Here is an 18,632-nt window from a genome sequence, read left to right on the forward strand (position 1 = left end):
TCAGGAATCAGGAACTGCTTCTTCCCAACAACCATCAGGATATTGAACACTACGAAGTCCAACTGAACTCCGAGCTATGAATTGTCCTGGCTGCACTAGGGACTTTCGGCTTTATTTTGTTCTGTACTATCTTGCGTTTTAAAAAATTTATTGAGCTTCTTTTTTGTTTGTTTATGATGTAATCTATTGAGTACTGTGTTTACAAACTTGTTGTGCTGCTGCAAGTAAGAATTGCACTGCTGTGTTTCAATACTTATGACGATTAAGCACTCTTGACTCTTGAAGTAAATATATTTATTTTAAAATGCTTCTTTCACTATTTAAAGTATTAAAAAAAAAATATTCAAATCAAATTCAAATTCTTATAATAATAAGTTTCTCATTGAAGGGCCTCAGATCCACTGTTACAGCAGTAGATACCAAGAGAACCTGATGTGAAACCTATGGCAGTGAGATTTGGAGCTTGATTTGAGTCGGAAAAGATTAGTGTGGCTTTGAAAATAGTGGAAGGGTCCAATCAGTTTATGCAATCTGGCCAATTTATATTCAGTGCTACGTAACTAAGTCTACACTGCTGTTAAAAGTTCCAATTTTGATGGAATGGACTCGCCTCAGGGGTTTTCTGGTGCGTTTGTGAATCTGTGGAATTCATTGCCATGGCCGGCAGTGGAGGCCAAGTAATTGGGTATTTTTAAGGCAGAGATTGGCAGATTCCTGATTAGTGTGGGTGTCAAGCGTTATGGGGAGAAGGCAGAAGAATGGGGTTAAGGGGGAAAGATAGATCAGCCATGATTGAATGGCGGAGTAGACTCGATGGGCTGAATAGCTTACTTCTGCTCCTATGACATATGAAGTGATGAACAGAAGATTATTACCACTGTCCTGGCTTGGGTTCCACTGCGGAACGTGGTCTCAGACATGTTTCCAGGAGGATTTGTTCCCTCTCTAGTGCCAGGAACCAAGGATGTAACTGCATTTGTGGATTTCAGAGGATATGTTAACTGATTTTCCAGACTAAAATGAAGGGATGCAGACTTAGTTGAGCAAGCACACGTGGAGGTGGAAAAAGGTGAGATAAGCAATCTGTTTTGTTTGTCACCTGTTGGCTTCTTCTTGAAGTCTCAGGCGCCGTTCTTCCATCTTTCTTTGCAGCTGTATATGGTTTTGGTTTTTGTTATGGATATTTGCTTACTTTCCTTGATTTTACCACTGCATTTCCAGAATATTTAAATATACATAATAATGAAAAATACCTGCTTTTCTTCTATTCTTCAATAAACAACCCAAAACAACACAGCTCCATCACTCAGGCTGGAAAATATCACCTTTACCTTAATTTTAAAAGTAGTTGAGAAATTAATGGAACATTTTCATATCTGATAAAGTTTGTTTTCTTCAATGATTTTGCCCTTCCGAAGGCAGATCCAAAGTAAAATTCTATGTTTGCACATTTGACATGTTAAATTAAAAATAAAGTCTTATACAACACTGACTTTTCAATTACACTTCAGAGGAATTTCTACATTAAGCAATCTTTCCCTCTTTCCACCATGGCTGTAACGTACAGATAAAGGAAGACCATGAATTGATTTGAGCAGGATAATGTGTGTTTTAATATTGGAGATGATTCAAATATGGTTCTATGTAGAACATAGAAAGTACCGCACAGGAACAAGCCCTATGGCCCACAATGTCTGTGCCGGGAATGATCAGCCATGATCACATTGAATGGCGGTGCTGGCTCGAAGGGCCGAATGGCCTCCTCCTGCACCTATTGTCTATTGCCAAACATACTGCCAAAATTTAACTTAAATTAAATTATCCTTTGACTGTAGACAATCTAAATCCTTCCATTCGCTGCATATCCATGTGCCTCTCTAAAAGCCTCTTAAATGCCAGTATCATGTCGACCACCAACACCCCTTGCAGCATGTTTTGGGCACTAACATTGTTCAGTGGCTATTTCCACATACATATTTGTCAGTGAAAACATCAAAAAGCGCACGATGATTCAAACTACACGAAACAGACCTATCCAAAATATCTCTGGTAATTGTCTGTTCTGAAGAGAGTCTCTGCAGGGAAAGGATACCGCTGCCTGCCTTGCCTGTCCAATGATCAGGTTTTCCATCATCTGCCGCTGGAGAGATAAGGTCTGTAAACAAGAACAAGTTTTGGCATGAAAACTCTTAAAAACCATCTCTGCTTTGTGAGTTATACAAAGTTTAAAGCAAACTGTAATTGTATCTGTGAGGGTGTGAGGAGGCATCAGCTCTCTCTCTCTCTCTATCTCACTACGGTTGCAGGTTTCAGTTACACTTCTACCGCTCTCTCTCATCTGGACAGCCAGGGGGGCTATGTGAGGATGCTGTTCATTGACTTTAGTTCAGCATTCAACACAATAGTCCCCAGCAGACTGGTTGAGAAGCTGCTGGAACTGGGGCTTAGCACCCCTCTGTGTGCCTGGGTCCTGGACTTTCTCACTGCCAGGCCCCAAGTGGTCAGGATGGGGGAACACACATCTAGCTCCCTCACCCTGAACATAGGATCCCCCCAGGGCTGCGTCCTTAGCCCCCTACTGTACTCCCTGTACACACATGACTGTAGGGCCAGGTTCAGCTCAAACTCCATCATCAAGTTTGCTGATGACACTGTGGTGGTGGGCCGGATCTCCAACAACGATGAGAAGGCCTACCGGGAGGAGGTGGCTGATCTGGCACTCTGGTGTCAGGACAATAGCCTCCTCTTGAATGTCACTAAAACAAAGGAGCTGATTGTGGACTTCAGAAGGGCTAAACATCCAAGGACGTACACGCCACTGGAGATAAATGGGTCTATTGTGGATAGGGTGAGCAGTTTCAAATACTTGGGAGTCCGCATCGCAGAGGATCTGACGTGGGCAACGCACATTGCCGCACTGGTGGGTAAGGCTAAGCAGCGCCTTTACCACCTTAGACAACTGAGGAAATTCAGAGTGTCGCTGAGGATCCTTCATTGCTTCTACTCTGGGGCTGTAGAGAGCATCCTGTCCGGCAACATTACAGTCTGGTTTGGGAACAGCTCTGCCCAGGACAGGATGGCCCTGCAGAGAGTAGTGCATTCGGCAGAACGCACCATGGGAACTACACTCGTCCCCCTGCAGGACCTATACATCAGGAGGTGCAGATCCAGAGCAAGCAAGATCATGAGGGACCCCTGCCACCCCAGTAACGGACTGTTCCAGATGCTACGATCAGGCAAACGCCTCCGCTGTCACGCTGTGAAAACGGAGAGAATGAGACGGAGCTTCTTCCCACAGGCCATCAGGACTGTCAACTTTGATAACCCCAGAGACTAAATTTTTGTCGACACTTTTTGTGCTATGTTTAGTAACTTATTAACTTTATTTATATGCTGTAACTCTAATTCTTTTTGTGCACAACCCGCAGGCATTGCCACTTTCATTTCACTGCACATCGAGTATGTGTATGTGACAAATAAATTTGACTTGACTTGACTTGACCTTGTTTTAAGTTTCAGATTCTTTACACTTGTATTTCATATTCTGATTTGAAGTAAAAGTTTTTCTCAAAGGTCGTGCAACTTTAGATCCACTTTCCTGCTCAAATTCATAAACAAAACGATTACATTTGTTTTCCTTATTTTGTCTTTTTGCATGGGAGTTCCAAAAGATTGAAATCCACTTTAAAAAAAAAGCATGATAGAAAGATACAAAATTATCCCAATATACCTTTCATTGGACATTGGCTTGATCATTCATTATTTTGAAATCTTGCATAAAAACCTTGTAGTTACAGTCCAAAAGATTGACACAAATTCAGAATGCCTATTACATTTATTTTAATATTTAGTGAGGAAGAATATCGCTGGCAATTCAAAACCGTGCATCGAATGGACTGAGGTTGGGCAAAAATGTATTGAATATATTTCTATACAGTATGCTACCTTTGTAATCTTACAGCAAATGAGATCGGATTTTTTAAGATGTATCAACCAAGTCAAAAGAAATGCAGAAACAAAGGAAGGATTTGCAATTACAGAGGCAATAGCAAGACACATTAAGGTAATGAAATCTATTAACTAATATCACTTCGTAAATGACAGCATTTTAATACTGCTATCTAACCATGCATTATTGTCAATTAAAAAGATGGTTCACCATCAAAGACTCCAACTCAGGGCGAGCATCTGTCTATGTTAAGTGAATAAAGAATCAATAGCCGTCAGTCAGAATTTATGCCCAACAGAAACCCGGGTCTAGTCTTGCTCAAAGTAAAAAAAGACGGCACAGATTAGTGAAGATTAAAAAGCAGGGTCTTACAGGTGTTTTGGGAATTAAGGTGGCCATTTTCTAATACATCATTAATTTTATAATAAATTGCTAACGCATGCTTTAAGAGATCCGTAGCCCAGTGCATATTTGAATCTTCATCAGAGTCTCTCAACTTTTTTCTATAACCTTCAGGTTTTGCTTTTTCCTCAGAAGACAACCAAAATTCCTCCACACACTTCAGTAAAAACACGAAAGCTCCCAAGACCCGCTGAGACAATTTAAAATTTTCCATTCATAAAAATATTTCATAAAATGCATTCAGACCGTCTGTAACCAAATTCCAACAAAATTAATTAGTATTGACATCTTGCAGTAACCAGTCTAAAATGCTTTGCCGGTTTAGTACATATTTTACTAGTTTAAATGTTGTTTTAAACCAGACATCCAACGATCCACTTATATCATGGGTTCAAATTTCAGAAAATATCAAAATGTTAAGACTCATTTAATGCAATCTGAAAAAATCAAACATTTCCAATTATAGGCAATTCCCAAAAGGGACGGATTAGCAAATAACCACATTATCACCAATGTTACTGTACCTGCAAGAACATTTTTAACTGCTCTCAAAGATCAGAAGAAACCATAAAGATGGAGCAGAGAAGGAGACATTCTATTTCTATAGCATTTGTTCAGTGAACCAAATATTCTTCTTTGTCAGGTCAAATTAAGATTCATGACAAATGCACTAAATGCTACATGGAAGCTTCTGCACTGTAATAGGATCTACTCAGTCAACAATGTGGGTTTGCAAATCCTTTTTATAAACGCATTAAGAGTGAATAATATCTTCAGGGGGGTCTCTTAAATTTGTTGCTAATATTTAAGTTAAAGATTCTTAATCAAAAGTCAAAATTGTTTAATTGTCACATGTACTGAAAAGGAATAATCACTTTCTAACTCGCTGCAGCACAACCGTTTTGTAAACACTGCTCTAGATGGAAATTAACCAAAAAAAAATGCAATAAATAAAAAAACTCGAATGTAGTGGAAAACAAAACAAAATCTCTAGTGCAAACAGGGCAGTATGTAGTTCATAGTTTAGTTGGTGTTCGTAGTGTTCAATAACCTGATTGGAAAATGCAGGAAGCACTCAGCAGGTCAGTCAGCATCAGTGGAAAGAGAATCAATTAACATTTCACATTTGGGTCTCCTCATCAAAACTGGGATGTAGATTAAAGGGAATAGCAATGACTGGGTGAGACCAAATGCTAGTTGTGTAGCAGTTATGGCTCTTTGCTATATATACATAACGTTGATAATTTTTTAGATTCAGCCAATTAACCTACAAACCTGTATGTCTTTGGAGTGTGGGAGGAAACCGAAGATCTCGGAGAAAACCCACGCAGGGGGTAATGATAAAATACAAGATTCAAATCACATTAATTAAAAAATGAAGTCAAACTATTTTTACATTCAAATTCAAAAATATATTTCCAAACAAGGGCATGTAACATTGTAAAATAATGGTGTAATTTTAAATGTTGAAATCTTCATAATAGGCCAGACTTTATAAACATCCCACAAATTAAAAAGGCGATAAAAAATTGAATGACTGCAGAAATATCAAATGGATGGATAAATATTAATAATTATTTATTTAATTGAAAAGAAACATTTCAAAAGCCACAATTGAATGCTAATGACAGATAATTAAAATGCCGAGTTCATAAACTCGCTTGAGCTTGGCCCTCTTCTGTCTATTAGAGTGGTTGAAGCAAAGACTATGAATTGCTTTCACATACTGTACAAAGGGTCTGAAGAAGGGTCTGGACCCGAAATGTCACCCATTCCTTCTCTCCAGAGATGCTGCCTGTCCCGCTGAGTTACTCCAGCTTTTTAGACAATAGACAATAGACAATAGGTGCAGGAGTAGGCCATTCGGCCCTTTGAGCCAGCACTACCATTCAACGTGATCATGGCTGATCATCCTCAATCAGTACCCTGTCCCTGCCTTCTCCCCATACCCCCTGACTCCGCTATCCTTAAGAGCTCTATCTAGTTCTCTCTTGAATGCATTCAGAGACTTGGCCTCCACTGCCTTCTGAGGCAGTGAATTCCACAGATTTACAACTCTCTGACTGAAAAAGTTTTTCCTCATCTCCGTTCTAAATGGCCTACTCCTTATTCTTAAACTGTGGCCCCTGGTTCTGGACTCCCCCAACATTGGGAACATGTTTCCTGCCTCTAACGTGTCCAACCCCTTAATAATCTTATATGTTTCGATAAGATCCCCTCTCATCCTTCTAAATTCCAGTGTCTATCTTCATGGCAAAAGAGTTGACAGAATCACAACACTCGGGATGTTTGCTTATATTAATAAACTTTTCTGTCCCATGGGAGGATAATCTCAGTTCATACATTTGTAAATATAAATTGCTTGATGGCACTGTCCTTTATGTTACAGTCGGCACAAGGCTAAATACAACATCCATCCGTATAGTAGCCAAACATTACGCCTTTGGCAATGTACTGTAAATGATATGCTGCAACAGTTAGTCAATCAATGTATTCTTACAAATGTACTGAATTCTGTGGAATATAAATACAGATATAAAATAGCGAAGTAAATGGTCCAACTACACTTTGTTTACTGATCTGGAATGCTGGTTGCAAATGCAAATTTTGTTCGTTTTTTGAGCCAGTGTGTAAAGTGGTTCGAACTCTCAAATTCTAATCTGGCCCAATTAGGAGATAGAAGGAGAACTTGACATTCTTTCCCTTTCCTGTTCTCTCCTTATCTCCACTTGCTAAAATAGAATGGTAAATTGAAATGGTAGAAAACAAACTGCATGTCTCAACACGAGATGACAAGCTCATATTTAAGCATTATTTTGATTTTCATCAGAAAAGCTTTGACAAAGCAGTCACCGCATGACAACAGCTGACCATAGGCAAATTACAAACCATGTTGGTGACAACTATCTTGTCAGTACTTGCCTTTTACTTAACATACTGACAGCAATCTCCTGGCTGGGAAAAACTGCAAATAACATAGAGTTATACAAGGTCGCAACAGATTCAGACAAGTTCCCATTAGTGAACTATAAGGACACGGGATGACAGACGTAAAGTTTTGGATAAGATAATCCAAAGGTGATGCGAGGAAAAATGTGTGATTTTATGCAGCAAACGTTATTGATTGGAAGTTGCTGTCAACAACAATGGGCGGAAGCAGACCTGATCAATGATGTCCCAAGGAAGTGGGACAAGCAGTTGTTGGAAATGAACTTGCAGGGCTATGGATGTAGAGTAGGGGAATTGGGATTGACTGGATTGGCCTACAAAAAGCTCTCTGGACTAAATTTTATCTTTCTGTACCATTATGACCCAAACCAATGTATTTAAATCTTGCCGAGTCAAATGTGCAAATTGTAGGAACATCCATCTAAAATCATTAAGTTAAGCTTTACAAAATCCACATTGTGTAGGTGAAAGTCGACAAATTTAGTAATTCTGTAAAGTAAAATAAAGTTCAGAAATCCATTTTGACCAATTTTTCTGCCACAAATTTAAAGAAAGGGAGTCAATGAAGATTTATTATAGAAAGAAAGAGATGTCCTGTTGATCAAATCGGTTGGATGTTTCTATAGTTGTAACCGGCAGATTAAATAAGAGTAAATTAATGAACATGGTGTACTTGGAGAAACAAGAAACTGCAGGTGCTGGTTTATAAACCAGACACAAAGTGCTGAAGTAACTCAGCAGGTCAGGCAGCATATCTGGAGAATATGGATGTGACGTTTCGGGTCGAGACCCTGAGACTGCAATGGGGGCGGGGAAGAAAGCTGGAGGAGAGGAGGAGCAGGACAAAGCCTGACAAGTGATAGGTGAATACAGGTGAGGGTGGTTTTTTGATAGGCAGATGGTTCGAGATGTAAAGTCAAAAGATGAGAGATAAGGGTGGAACAAATTGTGAAGCCAGAGGAAAGAATATAGGTGGAAGGAGAAGTGAGAAATTGGTAGGAGTTCAGGTGGGGCACAGGCTAGAGAGGGGGTGTGGAAAGAGGGGGGAAAGGAGAGGGGGGGAATGTAGGTTAGTTACCTAGAATTGGAGAATTCCATGTTCATGCTGTTAGGCTGTAATCTACCCAAGTGGAACATGAGGTACTGTTCCTCCAGTTTCCATTGAATTCTCCAATTTTAGGTAACTAAACCTACAAACCTCACCGCCCCCTCCCCTCCTTTCCTCTGCCTCTCCTCCCTGTGCCCTATCAGGACTTCCATCCACTTTAACCCTCCCCCTTCCACCTATATCAATCTCAAGGGTTTGTAGGTTAATTGGCTCGGTGGATGTATAAATTGTCCCGAGTGTGTGTAGGATAGTGTTAATGTGCGGGGATCGCTGGTCAGCGCGGACTCGGTGGGCCGAAGGGCCTGTTTCCGCGCTGTATCTCCAAAGTCTAAATTGTGTGTAGGATAGTGCTAGTGTGCGGGGATCGCTGGTCGGCGCGGACTCGGTGGGCCGAAGGGCCTGTTTCCGCGCTGTATCTCTAAACTAAACTAAACTAAAAAACTTGGTTGAGAAATGCCAATTCCAGCCTTCTGCCTTGCACAACAGTAAACAGGAATTGATAACATCTTTATAAATTAGCCAAGAATGCTTTAGGTCTCACTGCGGACGACTGCTTTACAAGAGGCTGGCGTTAACTTCAGCATTCATGCCAAGGAGAAAATGCAATGTTTCAGGTACAACAGAGAAGCGCATTTGTTTACAAAATGTTGCATGGACACGGATTGTACTGTTGCTCCGTCAAACCGAGAGTTGAAGAAAACAAAGCTGTGCATGAAGCAAACAAGAAAGGCAAGAAATGTAAAGTCACAAAGTCATACAATGCCTGGAGACTGGCTCATCAGCTCAACTCGTTCATGGTAACAAAGGTGCCCAATCTAAGCTAGTCCCACTTGCCCACGTTTGGCCCATATCTCTCTAAACCTTCACTATCCATGTACCTGTTCAAGTGTCTTTAAATCTTGTAATAATATCTTCCTCAACAACCTGCTCTGGCAGCTTGTTCCATGCTCCCACCATCCTCTTGTTAAAAAAAATGCCTCTCACATTCATATTAAATCTTGCCCCTCTCACATTAAACATATATCCTCTTGTTTTTGATTCCTCTAACCTGGGCAAAAGACTGGGCATTCACACTGTGATTCCCTTCATAATTTTAATATACCTCTATAAGATCACCCCTCAGTCTCCTGCACTCCAAGGAAGAACGGCCTGCCCAACCTCTCCCTGTAGCTCAGCCTCTCAAGCCCTGGCAACATCCTTGTAAACCTTCTCTACGTTCGTTCCAGCTCAATTACATTGTTCCCACAGCAGGGTGACCAAAACTGAACAAAGTACTCCAAAGTGTGGCCGCACCAGCATCTTGTACAACTGCAACATAACGTCCCAACTTAATACCCTGACTGATGAAGTCAATGTACCAAAGCCTTCTTAACCTATGACACCGGTTCAGGGAACTATGTACCTGTACGCCTAGATCCCTCTGCTCTAACCACTCTCCCCAGGGACCGACCATTCACTGTGAAGGTCCTGCCCTGGTTTGTCTTCCCAAAATGTAAAATCTCACACTTATCTGGATGAAACTGCATTAGCCATTCCTCAGCCCACTTGCCCAGCCGATGAACAGCCTGCAGTAATTTTTATTAACCATTTTCACCATCTACGATACCACCCACTTCAGAAAAATCTTTACCTTTTTTAAGCTGTATTTGAAATCCTGAATGATTTTTGGCACATTCTGCAGTGAAACAGGTAATCATACTCCATACAAGCCAACTCTATCTTGGCTTCTGTTCCCACTGGACCTTTTATGCAAACCACAATTTCACTGGGTATGCCCTTTAGATATATCAAATCAGCCTTGTACAGTAACATTTCATCTCATACGCATCAATGATGAAATGCATCTTATTTTGGTGTTGATTCATTGCTTCCATATTTCTGCTGCACCGTTGGAAGAGCATATAGAGTGCGACTCACCAGTGATGTTTTCTGTATGCCCTGATTAGGGTTTAACCGTGCCATCCGTGCCTCATAAGCAGCTTTTAACTTCTGGTTCTGTCTTGAAGCTTCTTCCAATGGCGTAAGTTCTCTAAACGGATGTAGTTATAAATGGTGACACAAGAAACTGCAGGTACTTGAATCTTGAGCAAAAAACAAAAGGCTGGTGGAACTCCGCTGGTCAGACACCATCTGTGGAGGGAAGGGAAAGCTGACGTTTCAGATTGGGACCCTTCCCCTGACGCAAAACGTCATCTATCCATCCCCTCCAGATGCTGCCTGACCCACTCAGTTACGCTAGCTTTCTGGTTTCCTGCTAGTTATTAAAGCTATTTTATTTGTCTATTAATGAGTTAAATACGCAGGAGCTTCAAAGCCTTTAAATCCTTAACAAAAAAAGCCGCCTTCAGATCCAATTCTGCAAGATGTTCTTTCCAGTAAATTTGAAGTGGTGAATTTGGTACAATATACAAGGTGCTTTATGTACTCATTAAGAAATGTACTCTTTTAAATATAGTGTTATAGCATTATGTGGATTAAATCCAGACTTCTAAAATAACGTGAAAACATCAATAACATATAACTGTTGGGCGGTAGAGTTGCCACCGCAGGTAGAGCTGCTGTCTCACAGCACCAGAGACCCAGGTTCGATCCTGCCCTCTGGTGCTGTCTGTGTGGAGTTTGCTCACCCTGAGCACATGGGCTTCCTCCGGGAACTGCTTTCCTCCCACATCCCAAAGACGTGCGCGTTTATCGGTTGCAAGTCCTCTGTAAATTGCCGCTAGTGCATGGGTGAAATTCTCCTCTGCCAAACAGAGCACTGCTTCACCAGAGCTTAGGCAGTGGCACAAAGCAAACACCATCCCTCTCCTTGATCTACTTCCATCATTTGGATGACAACTGTGATAAGAGGGTGGAATTATTCTAGGCGTTCTTGATTCTCACCTTTTTGTAATGAATGTTTCTGGAATTTGCTTTTTCTCGAAGACTTCAGGAGGCAAAAGTGATGTACTGGCGCCACCCCCATCCGAGACCACTCTGCGGTGACTTGGAGTATATGAGGGCTTGGTGACTTGGCTTGCTGCAGGTTGCCTTTCCACTTCACCTGTGAGACACGCATCAGGTCAAATCAAGTCTACTTTATTATCATATGCACAAGTACTGTAAGGTGCAGGTACCATAAAAAAAAGTCTTGTTTGCAGCAGCATCACGGGCACAGAATATACATGACGATAGAAAGAAAAAAAAACAGTGCAAAAACAAGACATGAGTGAAAAACACAATTAGAAAACAAGTTCATGGTAGTGTAGGAAGTGGTCCTGGTGTTCCACTGTGGAAGTAGGATTAGGGTTGTGCAAGTCTGTTCCAAGCAAAGATACTAGAGGAACAAGATAGACCACTCGACCCTAAAAACTGTAGTATGTCATGACGCCATTTTAGTAGGCAGAAACTTGCAGAAACATTTTAAAAGAAAAATAACTAAAATCTGTGAATTGATAGACGAGATAAATTCTGCATTTTAATGGTATCATCACACATACTGTTCCCCCAAAACATTGATTACACTGCGAGAGGCAGAGCGAAAGGCGAGTTTTGCCTACTAAAATGGCTCCTTCACGTACTACACTTCAGTCTGAAGAAGGGTCTCGACCCGAAATGTCACCCATTCCTTCTCTCCTGAGATGCTGCCTGACCTGCTGAGTTACTCCAGCGTTTTGTGAAATAAATACCTTCGATTTGTACCAGCATCTGCAGTTATTTTCTTACACTTCAGTATAGGCGATTTCAATGGAGTGGTCCATCTTGTTCCTCTAGTATCTTTGGTTCCAGGATCCAGATGGTTGCAGGAAAGTAGCTGTTCCTGAACCTGGTGGTGTGGGACTTCTGGCTTCTCTACCTCCTGCCCAATGGTTGTGGCAAAAAGGCATGGACTGAATGATAGGGGATCCTTGATGAGATGTCGCCTCCTTGAGGCAGGTGGTGGGGATCGACCAGGCCGAGGCCACCATATTTGAAGCCTCTTGTGTAGCTTTGCTGTGAATTGCCAGACCAGGCCATGATGCAACGGTTGGGATATTCCCTACAGTGCATCTGTAAATGTTGGTTAGAGTATTCGGTAAGAAACTCAACAGCAATTAAACATGTCCGCAGTTCCCTGCAGGGTTTATTTTCCCCTGTGTATAATAAAGAATGAGTTAACCACAACATAAACTGAAAACGCTGAGTGGAATCACTCAGCAGGTTGGAACTGCTCCAGTACTCTGAGCGCGCGGGCTGACCAGGCGTTGGACTTTGAATTATGGCGCCAATAATGGTGGCACTGCATGTGTAATATATCCTCAATTGGAGGAACAGCACCTCATATTTCGCTTGGGCAGCTTACACCCCAGCTGTACGAAAATTGATTTCTCTAACTTCAAGTAACCCTCGCTTTCCCTCTTTCTCTCTATCCCTCCCCCATCCTAGTTCTCTGACTAATGTCACTGTCCTCCTGATTAATTTTCCTGTTTGTATGCCTCGACATCACCTCCCCACGAGCCAACAATGAACCATTCCACATTTCCTTGATCGTCGTCTGCTCTGATCTGTCGTTTTCACACCGTACCCATATCTCTAGTTTCCCTCTCCCGACTCTCAGTCTGACGAAGGGTCTAGACCCAAAACACTGCCGATTCCTCCTCTCCAGAGATGCTGCTTGATCCGCTGAGTTACTCCAGCATTTTGCGTCAGTCAATAGACAATAGGTGCAGGAGTAGGCCATTCGGCCCTTCGAGCCAGCGTGGCCATTCAATGTGATCATGGCTGATCATTCTCAATCAGTACCCCGTTCCTGCCTTCTCCCCATACCCCCTGACTCCGCTATCCTGAAGAGCTCTATCTAGCTCTCTCTTGAATGCATTCAGCGAGTTGGCCTCCACTGCCTTCTGAGGCAAAGAATTCCACAGATTCACAACTCTCTGACTGAACAAGATTTTCCTCATCTCAGTTCTAAATGGCCTACCCCTTATTCTTAAACTGTGGTAAACCAGCATTTACGGTTTATCCCTTTTCCTTCATTCGCTCTTGCACTTGCTTTTGTTTGCATTTCTCTTTAGCTGTAACACTGTATTCTGCCCTCTAGTTATTTTCTCTTGTGCTTTACCTGATGATTAGCCTAGATAGCATGCAAAACAGAGGGTTTTTTCCAATGTACCTCAGTATATGTGACAATAATAAATCAATACCAGCCAGCCCTTCCAACTTATAGCTTTGCATAATGCAAATATCATTGGCCTCCAAATCCAGAGCTTGCAATTCCTCAAAAGGAACATTCACACTCAGCCGCTGCCGGTCGTTGTAAGATTAGTAACTTTTATCAAAAACTGCTAATAAAATCGACTTCATTAATCATTTTACTTTTCCAGAACATGTGCATGACTCCAAGTAAAACTGTGATGTTCTGAAAAGATAATTGTTCCACCACAAAGTACTCCATTACTCACCAAGTTTTGCAGCTGTGGTGTTAATCCTCTCCAAGCACTGATCAGCCAGTTTTAGCATTTTCTGCACTTCAGGTGTTACCAGCTCTCTCTCACCTGCAGTCAACACAAAATGTACTTAAATTAAAAACAAAACGATCCCAGGGATGATTGGGTTAACGTGCGAGAAACGTTCGATCACTCTGGGCCTGTACTCGCTGGAATTTAGAAGGGTGAAAGGTGAGGGGGGGGATCTCATTGAAACCTACCGTATAATGAAAGGACTAGATAGAGTGGATGTATAGAGGTTGTTTTCAGTCATGGGAGAGTCTAGAACCCGAGGATACAGCCCCAAAATAAAAATGTGTACCTTTAGAAAGGAGGTCAGGAGAAATTTCCTAATCAAAGGGTGGCGATTCTGTGGAATTCATTGCCACAGACAGCAATGGAGGCCAAGTTATTGGACATTTTTAAAGTGCAGATTGAAAGGCTCTTGATTAGTAAGGGCATCAAAGGTTAAGCGGAGAAAGCAGGAGAAAGGGGTTGAGATGGAAAAATAGATCAGCCATGATTGAACAGTGGAGCAGTCTTGATGGGCTGATTCCCATGATGGGCTGGTGATGGGCTGATTCCCTACTTCTGCTGCCATGCCCTAAGGTCTTAAAACACTGGAAACATTCAGCAGGTCAGGCGGCATCCATGGGAAAAGAAACAGAGTCAGGTCAAAGACCCCTTGACAGACCTGGGAAGGAGTCAAAAGGAGCTTGTTGAGCTGCAGGGATGGGGATGTCTCAGATAGGATAAAACAGGGTGACGTGAGGATGAGCTGTAAACTTGGTCAATGAGAGAATGGAAGCAGTTAGAGAGGACGGACATAGTAAAAGAATGCAGGAGTTGCAAAATGCAGAAGAGAATGACATGCGTGGAAGGTCAGGCTGGGCTCTTCTCCACTCCCAGAAGGAAACAAAATGGGAGATAACTACTAGTAAACAAGCTATAATCACAGGTAGACACAAAATGCTGGAGTAACTCAGCGGGTCAGGCAGCATCTCGGGAGAGAAGGAATGAGTGACGTTTCGGGTCGAGACCCTTCTTCAGACTGATGTCAGGGGAGGGGGCGGGACAAAGATAGGATGTAGGCGGAGACAGGAAGACGAATGGGAGAACTGGGAAGGGGGAAGGGATAGAGGAGGGAAGCAGGGACTACCTGAAGTTAGAGAAGTCAATGTTTATACTGCTGGGGTGTAAACTGCCCAAGCAAAATATGAGGTGCTGTTCCTCCAATTTGCGCTGGGCCTCACTCTGACAATGGAGGAGGCCCAGGACAGAAAGGTCAGATTGGGAATGGGAGGGGAAGTTCAAGTGCTGAGCCACCGGGAGATCAGGTTGGTTGAGTCAGAGTGAGTGGAGGTGTTCAGCGAAACGATCGCCGAGCCTCTGCCTCTGCCTCACCTGGAAAGACTGTTTGGGTCCTGGGATGGAGTCGAGGGGGGAGGTAAAGGGACAGGTGTTGCATCTCCTGCTACTACAGGGGAAAGTACCTAGGGAGGAGATGGTTTGGGTGGGAATGGGCGAGTGGACCAGGGAGTTTCGGAGGGAACGATCTCTGCGGAAAACAAAAATATCACAGGAAAGCTAATATAGACGGGCGATTGATGTAGGCAGAAAGCAAGTTACCTGCACTTGTAGATTTCTTAGGTCCAGAGGCCGCAATGCACCCAGAGAGAAAATGAAGTGCTGTTTTTCTAGCTTGTGTTAGGCCTCACTGTGGCAGTACAGGAGGCCACAGGTCGATAGGTCAAAGTGCGAACGATGGGACAATTAATGTGGCACCTCAGGATTGCCCCCAAGGACTGAATGCACGTGCTCAACAGAGTGGTCATGCAATCTGTGTTTGGGTTCACCAACAAGTGGAGACCATATTGCAAACACCCAATTCAGTACACTAGATCGGGGGAAGTTAACGCGAGGTGATTTTCACAAAATTCACTTGAAAATCCTTGTCAATCTTGGTCTTTACTCTTATACAGCACAGCAAAGTGGCGCTAAACTTAACTGCGAGGCAAAGCTTTAAATTTTAAAAGATGCCCATGAGTGTGGAGGAAGGAACTGCAGATGATGGTTTAAACTGAAGCGGTATAAGAAAATAACTGCAGATGCTGGTACAAATCGATTTATTCACAAAATGCTGGAGTAACTCAGCGGGACAGGCAGCATCTCTGGAGAGAAGGAATGGGCGACGTTTCGGGTCGAGACCCAAAATGTCCATGAAATATACATAGTCAAGTCAAGTCAATTTTATTTGTATAGCACATTTAAAAACAACCCACGTTGACCAAAGTGCTGCACATCTGATTCATAGAACATGAGAACAAATAAGACAATTTTACCTTTTATTTGGGCATCTTCTATCAAAGCTTGAGAGATAAAGCGTATACTCTTAAGGTATTCACAATAAGCTTCCTGCCAATAAGAAAAGAAAATGGATCAATAATCTACGCTGTTATGGCTGTTGAATACCACCAGAATGGATAAAGGTAACATTTTCCATGTTAGAATGGAGAAACAAGGAATTATGAATGCAGGTTTGCAAATAAACACAAATCATTCAGCAGCTCAGGCAGCATCTCTGGAGAACGTGGATTGGCGATGTTTTGTGTTGGGACTCTTCTTCAGACACAAGCAGAATAGTATGGATATTGGAATTCTGAACTGAAAGGAGCAAATGGTTACAGTGTTAATAGTCAGGCAGCATCTGTGGAAAGAGATATATATCTGTGGAAAGAGAAGCAGGTTTAATTGCTCATCTCATTCACCTGAAGTGGAGAGATTGGAAATAAAAACAAGTTAGGGAAGGACAGCAATCATGAAATAAAATGCAGGACAGGAAATGAGTTTATGCTTCTGGTCATTGAGTCACTGGGATTCATGTATCTTGATTGGTTCCCGATCCAACAAATTTAATCACACTTATCTGAGGAGATCAAGAACGATAAGAGTGGGTCCAAAATAAAACCTCAGGCTACTCTGTTGATTCAACAATAACTTGTTACAACAGATAAAATCCCTTTTTGCTTCCCCACAAATCCCATTTAAAAAAAAAACTGTGATCCAAGTAGTGATCAGCCATGATCATAACGAATGGCGGTGCTGGCTCGAAGGGCCCAATGGCCTCCCCCTGCACATATTTTCTATGTTTCTATGTTAATGGAAAACAGTGCATGTGCACTCGATATGTCTCAACACTCACTCTGAATTTAAATACAACGTTTGGTTGATTGATTGAAAGATACAGCATAGAAACAGGCCCTTCGGCCCATCAAGATCATCCGTTCACACTTATTCTGTGTTCTCTCCCTTTCTCATCCATTCCCTACACATTAGGCGCAATTTGCAGAGGCCAATAAACCCGCGAACACGCACGTCTTTGAGATGTGGCAGGAAACCGAAACACTCGGAGGAAACCCATGTGGATGCAGGAAACACATGCAAACTCCACACAGACAGCACCTGGGGTCGGGATCAAGCCCAGTCTCAGGCACTGTGAGGCAGCATCTCCACCAGCTGTACCACACAAATATGATATAGAACAAACATGCTGGAAAGATTAAATGACGCACCAATTGCAAGCAGCAATGACCAAAGTAATTGATGTGTGGTTAAGGCACAAATGAGATGCAAGAAAAACAAGGTTACAAACATGGTGGTGTTGCCAGTGTCTTGACTTTGGCCTGCTACAAGAAAACATTTTTTACAAGACACTCCACCCAGTACAAATTTACTTAATTGAACTCATGTGAACTCTTACACCAAAAGCAAACTCTAATTACAAAGCTAACCTCATAATCCTCTGATATTTTCGCCACCTTCAATGGGATCCCAATGGGAGTCACATCTTACCATCTCCACCCCTTTCCACTGAGACCGTTCCCTCCACAACTCCCTAGTTAACTCATCCCTTCCCATCCAAACCTCCCCTTCCCCAGGTACATTCCCCTGCAACCGCAAGAGATGCAACACCTGTCCCTATACCTCCTCCCTCGACTCCGTCCAAGGACCCTGACAGTCCTTTCAGGTGAGGCAGTGGTTCACTTGCACCTCCTCCAACCTCATCTACTGAATCTGCTGTTCCAGGAGTGGGACTCCTAAATATCGGCGAGACCAAGTGCAGGCTCGGCGATTGTTTCGCTAAACACCTCCACTCAGTCCGACTAAACCTACCTGATCTCCCGGTCGCTAAACACTTTAACTCCCCCTTCCATTCCCATACTGACCTTTCTGTCCTGGGCCTCCTCCACTGTCAGAGTGAGGCCCAGTGGAAATTGGAGGAACAGCACCTCAGATTTTGCTTGGGCAGCTTATAATCCAATGGTATGAACATTAATTCTCTCTCTCTCTCCAATGGTATGAACATTAATTCTCATTAATTCTCATTAATTCTCATTAATTCTCATTAATTCTCATTAATTCTCATTAATTCTCTCTCTCTCTCTCTGCCTCTCTCTCTCTCTCTGCCTCTCTCTCTCTCTGCCACCCTAGTTCTCCGACTATGTTTGGATGCCTCCTTGTCACCTTCCCTTCATCCTACAATTAACCATTCCACATTTCCTTGATCAGCATCTGCTTTGAACTGTCGTTTTCACACCCTAACCTTCCATATGTCTGGTTTCCTACTCCACTGACTATCAGTCTGAGGAAGGGTCCTGGCCTGAAACGTCACTCATTCCTCTCCAGAGAAGCTGCCTGACCCGCTGAGTTACTCCAACATTTTGTGTCTATCTTCTGGTACTATTAAAAGGTGATCATATGTGAATATTTAGACTCCACT

At 42.5% G+C, this 18,632-nt stretch overlaps 1 protein-coding gene across 3 annotated transcripts in view; it reads right to left on the minus strand.

Moving 5' to 3' along the window:
- vps9d1 (VPS9 domain containing 1) overlaps nt 1–18,632 on the minus strand; it is a 69,282-nt gene that overhangs the window by 46,654 nt on the left and 3,996 nt on the right. For 2 of the 3 annotated variants that reach the window (XM_078400780.1, XM_078400779.1), the window contains exons 2-7: nt 16,195–16,267; nt 13,829–13,921; nt 11,292–11,451; nt 10,326–10,437; nt 2,093–2,155; nt 1,100–1,152 (exon numbers count right to left, since the gene is read on the minus strand). In XM_078400780.1, coding sequence (XP_078256906.1) covers nt 1,100–1,152; nt 2,093–2,155; nt 10,326–10,437; nt 11,292–11,451; nt 13,829–13,921; nt 16,195–16,267 — 554 coding nt within the window. Of the gene's footprint in view, nt 1–1,099; nt 1,153–2,092; nt 2,156–10,325; nt 10,438–11,291; nt 11,452–13,828; nt 13,922–16,194; nt 16,268–18,632 lie in introns of those variants that run through there. The other variant, XM_078400781.1, reaches the window with a different exon arrangement.

This window comes from Rhinoraja longicauda, chromosome 6 (assembly GCF_053455715.1).
Source record: "Rhinoraja longicauda isolate Sanriku21f chromosome 6, sRhiLon1.1, whole genome shotgun sequence".
Taxonomy (NCBI): Eukaryota; Metazoa; Chordata; class Chondrichthyes; order Rajiformes; family Arhynchobatidae; genus Rhinoraja; species Rhinoraja longicauda.